The following is a 10,760-nucleotide window of genomic DNA, read 5'->3' as shown; positions in this document are numbered from 1 at the left end:
AAACACATGAAATTTGGTTGTATCCATTTATATGTCACCAGCTGGTGCCATTTATGTGGAAGTTGGGAATGCTATAGGATTGGTTTTCTTGGAAAAAGACTGGGCTGTCAAACACGTATTCTCTTCTAATCCACATAGCTCCAAACTGCAGCATGAATCTTGTGCAAAGCAAGAAACATTAAAAAGGCAGATCTTTTTGACTTTTGGGAGTGTAAACTGTTAAATTAGGTATGCATTTGATTTTTTTTTTTGTAGTTGGTGGTTGTCTCACAAACAAAAAAACAAGTGAAAATGCCAGGATTTGAAGAAATTTAGTTTAAATGCAGCGGCAAAACTTGTACTACCACTAATTTGCAACTCATATATAATATTATTTTTTTCTACTTTAGGCATTCGGTATCTGAAACCCTTTGGCCCGACAAATCTGAATTCGCATCAGGTAGACTCTATAAGGGGAAGAAATGTGCTCTCTATTGAGAGTTCTTCAATTTCTGGGCGAGCAGGAAGAAGATTGCAGTAACTGTCACAGTTTAAAAAAACTTATCACAGCATTTACATTTAACAAATTGCTTAGATATTCATATATACAAAAGATAAAACCCCATTGTTTCCCCTCTTAATTTCTCCTTCTCCTGGAACACCCCCTTTTTTCCTAGCCGCTAGTAACAAGTTCATTCATCTCTCGGACATGGCTATACAAGTATAAATCTTGAGTGACCTACTGGCTTCTCACAATCCTGCAATTTCAAGACTTCTAACTATCACTTAAAGAAGAATAAAAGAATTGACTGGATCCGTGATAATCAAAAGGGAAAGAAGTCTTGCCTTCCGAGTCGCCTGAGCTCAGGCTGTTCAAGAAGCATGTCTTGAATTGTCTTTATCGTCGTTCCCTTGGCCCCAGAACTACAATGGACAATAGAAAAGGACTCTCTTAGTGATGCTGAGATCGAATTCGTATGTCTCGCATGTATGGAAGAGATCCAAAGCAACTGAAGATTAGTATCTTCCGCCGTCCCAATTTATGTGACACACTTTCCTTTTTAGTCTATTCCAAAAAATTGTCACTTTCTATAATTAAAAACAATATAACTTTACAATTTCCCTTCTACCCTTAATGAAATGATTTATAGCCACACATATGTCTACGGTTTGTTTTATACCACAAATTTCAAGTATTCCTTTCTTTCTTAAACTTTGTGCCTAGTCAACGGTGCCACATAAATTGGGCCAGCAGGAGTCGTAAGAAAGATAACAACAAGAAGAAGACAGAACATTACCTGTAAATGAAGTCGAGGGACAAAAGTCTGTGGTGAATGGTATAGTTGCTTCCAACATAAGTGACGACCAAGTTACCAGCGTCAGGGTGGGGCCAGCTCCTTGACGTAGGAAACCGCAGTATAAAAGTACCTGGTTCTTGAAGAGCTCCTCCCAGACTTCTAAGTGAAGATTCTGCTTCTTCCTTGGTAATGAATCCTTCGATCCACATGGGTGATGTCGAACCCCACAATGAAGTAATACATTGCTGTGACAATGTAAAAGCTACTGGGTATAGCCAACACCACAACTTTTCAAAGTTGTCTTGAGATACTAGATCTTGACTACTAGAGACTCTCCTCAGGAGGTTGAAATCCTGGAAGTTGGACAAATTCATCAGCAAGAGAAGCAAATAATTTTCGGAGTCGTAATATGCACAATGCTGACGAATAAAAACTAAGATTGTTACTATAAACATCTTTGTCAAGTTGTAAAAATTTTGGATGATTTTTTATTCTATTGTCAAAGAAGAAGTAATGCAAACCCCATTTACTACTGCAACTTGGCTGAATTTACCCTCAATAAATGGATCAGGGCTACAAATTTGAGAGAGAGGGAGTAGGAGGGATCATATTATCAATACAACCTGATTACTCTAAAAATTATACATGGACTAAATTATCCTTGTAGCATTGACAAGAGTTCTTTTTTTGAAACTGGTAATGTTGTGACCTTCAAAAGAAAAAGAAAAAAAGAAAACAGAGAGAAGAATACTTACAGAGATCCTAACAAATCTACAAGTTCTATTTCCTCTATACTTTTCTCTTTACATCAAATTTTTTTTGATCAAGTAAAGTATTTCATTAATAATAAAAAGGCCGAGATGGCCATATAAAAGATATATACCCAAAAAAGGAGAAACCTACAAAATATGGTTCTCTCCAAAAGATACCCAATCCTCTATACAACTAGGAACTACATGAGTGCACCAAAAGAAGACAAGGGACCGAAGGCTCTCCTCAATTGAGCAAAGCTCGTCTCCACCCCTCAAAAAGCTCTCCTATTTCTCTCTCTCTCCAAATGACCCACATTAAAGCAAGAGGAGTAATATTCCAAGCCTTTTGCCTCCTTCTCCTAGCTCCAGTCTTCCAACTGAACATCAACTCCTTCACGGATCTCGGCATCACCCATGAAATGCCGAATCATCTAAAGATATCCCACCATAACCTTGTCACTAGATTGCAAATTTGCAATGCAACACAATGTGATCTACGTCCTCACCTGTCTCCTTACAAAGGAAACACCAACTGATGCAGACAACCTTCCATTTCCTAAGATTCTCTGCCGTCAAAATCACCCGTCTAGCAGCTAACCAAGTGAAGAAGCACACCTTCCTCGGCACCATAGGAATCCACACCGTATCAAAAGGAAAACTGTCTTCCGACCTAATCAACATCTTTTCGTAGAAAGGCTTGACAGAAAACAATTTGTTGCTCGCCAACTCCCAGCACAAAGCATCGGGTCTATCAACTGGCTCACATTGCTTATGAAGTACGTCTAGCAATCTCTGAAACTCATCCACCTCCCAATCCTGAAAATCCCTCCTGAACCTCAAATCCCAAAAAGTCCCATCCCCTTGTGTCCCCCTAACTTGCTGAACGGTCATCTCCCTTCGACAAGAGACTCTATACAAAGCTTCTACTATTCCTTTCTCTCCAAACAGTCCACCAGATGCAGTGTAGCATTGACAAGATTTATTGACCAACTACTGATGTAAACAGCAATAATTGCCCTTCACTTTCTTTTCTAATGGTGGTGTGTCTAGGCCAGCTTGCACACAACTCGACTATTTCACCGGGTACCTGCTACCTCCCACCAGCATAGGCACCGGGTAACTCTTGCCCACCTAACCTAATGTCTTTCGTCAACAGCCCTAGTCTCCCAGGTCTGCACTCACTTCATTTGCCGCACCCTTAGTATGCAATACTGGCCTTTATGCTGCCCAAAATTACCACATGCCAACGAAAAATGACTTTTGAATAGAAAAATCAGAGTTCGCAAAGTTTATATGACAAATCATTATTCTCTGGCAAAAAGGGTATTTGTTTCACTTTTCCTTAATCTAGTCGTCTGCAAAAAAAATCCACCAAATCTACCAAAACACGACTGACAAAAAAAAAAAAAAAAAAAAAAAAAGGAAAATAGCTGGTAAAAAGCTTCTCTTGCTACTTGTCAATCCCTCCAATGTGTAGCAAAATCCATCTTTGGAAGTGTAACGTGCCTTTCTGAAATTGGTGATAAGTGGATCTGGAACCTCAGAGAATTGTGGTAATTTTCAAAAACTGAGGGAATGAATAGCCCTCTTTGAAGTAGTTTTTCAGACTATCTACCAGTTTAGAGAGGAAAAAAAAAAAACCTGATAAGTTAGAGATCTGGTACAGCCAAATGTCATCTTCAGGAAATGCTCTTGAAGCCCAGACACCAAATTCTCCCAAAGGACATGTTGGTTTTCATTGGATATTAAGTTCCAACATCTGATTCCCTCTGTTATCAGCCTCTTTGAAATTGATATTTGATGCCTACAAAGGTAATGATATTAATACAAATTGAACTGCAAAATTTGCACAAATTGGTAGAGACAACAGCACACAAGGTCACTAAGTAGTGATGACGACAATGAAATGAAAATAGAAAGACAGAGAGGTATATTTTGTTCATATCCTATGAACTAGATGTCAATCTAACCCTGATTCATAAACTCCAAAAAAATGTATTAATATCAATAGTTTAAATTTGCCCTATATGCATATTGCAAGTGACATGTTTTTACCCCGGCCAAGAAATAAGCAATCCTTCCTTCCTACATTGATAGTTGATCCTATTAGTGATGTCAAAGAGAAATCTTGTTGCTTTTCAGAAATAACTTTTTCTTTCTATTAGATGTCTAAAAAATTTATTCTAAACCTCATGAACGAATGAGGAAAAAACTTGGGAAAACAGCTCAGCCTTTGTGCTAGTCATTTTTCTACGACTTGGTTTTCTCAGAAGCAAATCATTTATGACAATTTCTTTTACATATTGGATGTTGATAGCATTTAGGAATTATCCTTCCAGATTCCCTTTCTTTTTTCTCTTTTTCTTATTTTACTTGTTTACTTCAAAAAGAAGTAAGCAATTTCAAATGCTCGGGAAACAAAGATAAAGGAAAACGGGGGAAAAGAAATCAGTGAAAACAAAGACATAATGCACAAAACCTTCTGATTTTCTGGGCTATGAGATAAATCGCGAATGCTTTTTTTACTGGTACATGCACGCTACCTCTTATAATTGAACTGGTAGTATGCTCTATGCAGTGATTTCGTTCTTTCAGAATTTTAATAAACAAGAGGCTAACTATCCACAGTGATATGAGGAAATAACAGCTTTAACTCTAAAAGAAGGGAACAAATGTCAAAAAGTGGCACTAAGAACTAGATAGTGTTAGCATACCACTCAAAGTCACCTCAATAGGCAACAATATAAAGAAAATATACCTGTGGTGTGAACATCCAGAGAATAAAGAAACTCTCTCGGCAAAGGTTGCAAGTTCTTCTTCTTTAGCAGTCATTGCCATTTCCTTGAGAAGAAGACGCCTCTCGCTCAGGTCACCAAGGCAGTATTTAAAAACAACCAGATCAGAGATTGGACCTCTGTTACTTGGCAAGTCATCGATAACCGAGTCCGTGGTTTCACTGTTTTCTGAATCAGAGGAGAAATTTCCTGGTCCGCCATGGCTTACTGGTCTTGCCTCCAAAGAATTTTGATATGCACCGTTATCCTATTTTTAATGCATGTTTAGTGAGAGTGATGATAATAATAAGGTCGGCTACAAGAAGTTTTCAACAAGACAAGATTAACAGGACAAACAAATTGGTATAGGAAACAATGACAATTAGTTATGTGATCCAAGATAGTTTCACTACCATATCTATCACGACTTGCTAAAAAATAGAAGGACGAGGCAGATGTTTAAAAATACCTCAGAGGTCCAGGAATGAGATCTTGATCCCCCATTAGCTTGCTTCAGCACAAAATCATCCTTAAAATTTGCACATAGTTTCTCTTGTCCTAATTTGACCCGCTTCGATGATGGACTTTGTTTTGCTTCTCGTACAATACAGGGAAGGTCAGAAGATCCATCCTCCAACACAGGAGATTGAGATCCATTGAGCAAATGGATCCCCAAAGATGATTTCCTCAACATTAGAGAGCTTGCCCGAGTGCTACGATTCCGAGAAATACACCGAATTGGTCTGGAGAATACCTCAAGGAAAGGATATTTACCCATTTGTGGAATTTCAAACCTAATGCGGAACAGCCTGTTATCACACTTGGATGAAAGCTGCAATTGAGACAAAAATCAATTTTCTAAATGTTTTTTATAGAAAGAAGAATTATTGAAGTAATCAGATTGCATTAGTATTTTAATTTATCTCAAAGCATAATTATCATCAATTTCCATGTAGAAGTGAACTATCAACATTACACTCTACTCAATGTTGTAATAATCTTTACACATGACCAGCTACATAAAACGGTGCTCAAGTAGTCAAGTTCACAGATTATACACTAGGATGATTTTTATGACACATAATATATCCCATTGAATATTCATCATTTCAACTCAGGAGGCACAGTTGGCACAATGCAATATAAAATCTGCAACAGCTATGATCAGGTAAAATAACTCAATGGTAGAGGAAACAAGCACTGACAACTATTGTATTTGCCTCGTTAATCACAGATCTTCTTTGCAAGTGGAGACTATGCATTTCCGGAATAAATATACCTTCTCCAAAGCAAGAACAGATACAACTATCCAGTATCGTACGGGTACCTGAGATATTATTAAAAGTAGAGATACAACTATCCAGTATGGTACCTGAGATATCTTGAGCTTAAAAGAAGCACGTCCACTAATTACTTTGCTTGGTCTATCAGAAGAAGCGTATTCAATTCCATCATAACTTGTAAGAAGGGGTGCCTCGGCATCAACTGGCTTCTCAACCGGTGCTTCATTATCGGAATACACAAGCGAAGCAACAACCTTTGAATGCATAATATATTGCATAAGAACAGCTGCAGCTAACTTAAGGACTTCATTTGTTTTTTTAATATATAGAGAAAAAAGAAACAAACCTCTGCTTCTTCGGCCATAGGGCGGCTAAAGTTATCCATCAGTGTTACATCTAAAGAGAAATTTCTCCGACAGGAGGCCTGCTTCAAACATATAGGCAAAGGAGTTAAGAAAATAACTCGTATCAAGTAACATAAACACATGAATACCTCAGCAAACTCCCTCTTGCTATTTAAATCTTTATGAGAGCATCAAATGTACAAACGACAGCTTTTCACCATGTTCATCTCGAAATATTGTTGTTCACTCTCTCTCTCTCTCTCTCTTTAACTCGGTTGCTTTCTCACCACTGCTTCAACCAGCACAACTAATTACCTTTAAAGGATAGTGTGCTGGACTAGTCTCACTTTAATAAATTCCACATATTTCCCCATATAAGAAGAAATGCCTAATCAAATAGGCAGAAATGCCCATTTCGAGGAGAACTATTAATTAGGCAGAATAGTCCATCACTAAATAGAAATGAAACAACATTACGCAAATGGATGATCAGATAATGAGCTTCATTAACAATTATACACGTCATTATCCACAGCTCTTGAATTACAAAAGTCGGTCTCAATATAATGCTTAAGTTATATGACATATTGCATGGTAATACAGGTCCAAATCCTCCAAGTCCTTTAGAGATGTCAGGCTGTCATTGACAGCCATTGAAGATTTAACTTTTAAGTTCAGCAATTGTTAACTTTAATATGTTGTCGCCGATTAAAGGCATACTTAGCAGTTTTGCAATGCTAGTTCTTCTTGTTTCTCCTCCTCATGTTCCGCTAAAGGTCAAAATGGATTTTGTGGAACTTTTGCAAATATTTCATAGTTCAAACTAGTCTGCTGCTGCCATTTCTGAAGGACTCTGCTGATTGGACAATAATCAAATCTACGGAAAACATTTGCAAAAATTCCGCAAAACCCGCATTTTTCACCTCTTGCGGAACAAATGAGGAGAAAAGAGAAGATCTAGCGTTACAAAAAATTCTAAAGTATGCCTTTATTGGTGATAAGATATCAAAGTTGACCAATGCTGATCTTGAATCTTCAACGGTTGTCAATGACATTCGGACGTCTATCAAGGACTTCGAGCAATGTGGATATGATGTCATCTAGCAGGCTTTCACCGCCTAGCTTTGATTCCATCAATTAAAAATCAACTTTAAATAGAAGAGAAATGACAAATTTGAGGAGTAAAGCAGATGTACAAAACTAGAAGTTTGAAGTGGAGGCAGATTTACTTCAAAATAATTTGTCAAGATTTTGTCTGTTTCCAGTATCCTGGATATTTCTCCCGAAGAAATTCAAAGCAGTGTTTATTACCTTTCCACCAACAATGCTCCAAACACCATCAGTGTCTTCTTCAATTTCATGGGCGCTTGAACTATCAATAGATAGTTGTACTGGCGGGTCCTGATAGGTGCAAAAAGCATTAGCAGAAACTAGTAAATACATGAGTAGACACAACCTTCGTAAAATTAATGAAAATGATGTTTACCTTAACATAGTGATTTTTAATAGTTGATACTACGGGAAAGAGCTCTGCACTGTGCACGTAACCATCCAACTGAGAATCCTTTCCATTAATGCAAGTCAGAGATATTCTAGAATTGTCTGATCCCGTATCATTATTCAGTGACGAAGTCAAAGACTTCTCGCCTACAATCTTCCCATCAAAGTAAAGGTGCAAAAGATCTTGCGTTACCTGAAATGCTCCACCGTAAGTGTTGCTTTTCCAGAGAAAACTTAATGACAAAATCAATATATCTAATATAGCGACAACGTGCAAACAATTTAACTGTAGAAGGTAACAATGGCCATTGTGAAGTGAGAAATTAGTTATGTGACAATGTTACAGTAGATAAATTGCAAAACATCCATCAAGTGCTAAGAATGTAATTTGGAGGAACCAGGAAAAGTCCGAGCTATTTACCTCACATCCAACATGAACCCATTTCTTTATAGGAAATTCACATTCAGAAATTGCATATGCAAGTTCTCTCCAGGAAGTAACATTTGAATGGCTTGAACTTAGTAAAGGGAAAAGTAAAATTTTCTTCGTCTCATCAAGTAACAGGAAAGGAGCATGGGATGTGACATCTGGATGCTCCTGCATAATCGACAAGCATCATTAACCATATCAAAAGAAAATGGTGCAAAGGAACAATTATATCTTGCAGAACATAAGAATGATCATAAGGCTCAAAAGCATATGGCTAGGTTTATGTCTCCATCGTGGAGTAGTTGCAACTCGGAAAATATCTATCTTTTAGTAGGAAAGCATGATTTGTAGACAGCTATATGTGATCACGGGGTTCAATTACCAGAAATCAAGAGCTAATGCAAGCACAGGAAGTAACGATGAAATAGTATATAAACTTAAAAGATAAAGACAGTAATAGGGTAATCCTGCACACAACACAAAAAAGACTTTTTGCTAAGTTGCAAACCTACCAAACAACTGAACTTAGGAGGGTAGCAGCAATCACAATAAATAAGAAAAACATATAAAGTTCATATTAGCCTGAAGAAACAATTTGCAATGTGCCAATTTCTAAACCATGAACAACGTATAAAGTAAAAATCTTTCCACAAAAGTGAAACCTAAATCATAAAAAAGAATGCAACCGCCATAAGAAGGGGAAACCAAAGGAGTACACCCCCCCCCCCAAAAAAAAAAAAAACCCACAACAACCACACACACACACAAAAAAAACCCTTTTCCTCCCTAATCCAAAAAACAGAGACTTTGGCATTCAAAACAAACTAGTAATGAGGTAATCTAGAGAAAATAAAGTAGCAAATACACAAAACTACCCAAAAAGAACTGAAAAACAACTGTGAAAGAGTTTCCAGTGAGCAAAGAAGAAGGAAAAACCTGGTGAAGGATTGTAGAGGGTAAACTTGAGGCATCATTCAAGTAAAACCAGAAACACAAAGAGAACCTATTTGTAACTTCACAATCTTTAAATTCCACTTGAAGATCTCTCAAAAAACTATAATCTTGAACACCCATAGAACCTCTTTTCACCTTTTCTTGAAAAAAAAATACCCCCACAAGTTCAAAATCCCAAAAAAAAAACAATCTTTAATCTTTGAATTCCGCTTGAAGATCTCTTAAAAAGTTATAATCTTGAACACACATAGAACAACTTTTCACCTTTTCTTGAAAAAAAAAAATACCCACAAGTTCAAAATCCCAACTAATCTTTTGTAACTATTTCTTAAAGCAGTTTTAAGGTAATGGTTGTGTTGGTTTTTGTTGACGGCTGTTAAATTAACGGTTGGTTAGTATTGTCATAGGTAGTTCAGGTTCTAGTCTTTACAGTTCCCCCCAAATTGAAGTATTTGGCTACAATCCTCTGTATCGCAGACTTGCTTAAATTTAACAGTTGTACAAATAAGCATGTGACACGTAGGATTTAAGAAGGATTATTTGGTTTCTAAGTGGGAAAGTGTGAAAAGGATTGTGATTTAAGTAGGCAAGTCTTCTTTTTTTCAAAACGATTTCCTCCCATTAGTAATAGAAGATTGCTTTTTTTGGCTTTTTGCTATTTGTCTTGCGTTTTTTTAGGTTTGCGAAATTATGCTAGTACTATTTACATTTTGAAAATCTTTGCCTACATAGAATATTGGAACTTGAAAATTAAAAAAAAAAAAAAAAAATGGACGTGGAGTCACTTTTTAATCTTATTTGATTTGTTTATATGATACATATGGATGTAGAATTACATTTAAAATTTTCCCCAGTCTATTTATAAAAGATGGTTTATAAATACACTATTTGCCATATTGGTAAAGACTTATCGGCGTCGGATATCTATACCAAACTAATAAATTTATGATATACATATGTCTTAATATGCATTCTTATTGTTACACAATAGTTAACTAGTGTACTTTCTAACGTAATTTTTATTTTTAACTATGATAAAGTACTTTGATTTGGTTTAAGTATTAGGTATGGATAAATTTTTACTTTGCTTTATTCTTGGCTCATATGATTTGAAAATGCATGTCGAGATTTCATTTTGGCTATTGTGAAATCCACATTCTTCTTATATTGGTATGCTCTAGCTTTATTAATAGATCATCTTGTCTATAATTTTGTAAAGGGTCTAGTTGAACCATTTCTACTTGTAATATATACTTCACTTTCCTTTTATCTTAATTTGTGGATGTTAGTATAACAGCTAATGTTAATCAACCATAGCACGCGGTTTCACCTGTAGCCAATCCTATGCTCCTTTCTTCTATGTCTAATTGTCTGGTGTAAGCTTGCAGCCTCAGGTCATAGGCTATAAGTGGTAGTGTGGTCAATTAAGTTGCTTAATTCTCTTGA

General features: G+C 36.5%; 1 protein-coding gene across 1 annotated transcript; it reads right to left on the bottom strand.

Moving 5' to 3' along the window:
• Window positions 1–449: 449 nt before the first annotated feature.
• Window positions 450–9,761, bottom strand: LOC132036066 (SH2 domain-containing protein A-like). Its single transcript, XM_059426294.1, has 12 exons — window positions 9,297–9,761; window positions 8,352–8,528; window positions 7,917–8,123; window positions 7,742–7,831; window positions 6,433–6,510; window positions 6,176–6,340; window positions 5,273–5,635; window positions 4,788–5,071; window positions 3,671–3,833; window positions 1,278–1,630; window positions 826–903; window positions 450–737 (listed from the first exon to the last, which is right to left on the bottom strand). Exons 1-12 carry the CDS (start codon window positions 9,432–9,434, stop codon window positions 719–721), a joined length of 2,115 nt encoding a protein of 704 aa, XP_059282277.1. The 5' UTR covers window positions 9,435–9,761; the 3' UTR covers window positions 450–718.
• Between the last annotated feature and the right edge of the window lie 999 nt (window positions 9,762–10,760).

Source organism: Lycium ferocissimum, chromosome 11 (assembly GCF_029784015.1).
Source record: "Lycium ferocissimum isolate CSIRO_LF1 chromosome 11, AGI_CSIRO_Lferr_CH_V1, whole genome shotgun sequence".
Lineage (NCBI taxonomy): Eukaryota > Viridiplantae > Streptophyta > Magnoliopsida > Solanales > Solanaceae > Lycium > Lycium ferocissimum.
The sequence above is the reverse complement of the archived record's forward strand: the minus strand, read 5'-3'. Positions and strand labels throughout refer to the sequence as shown.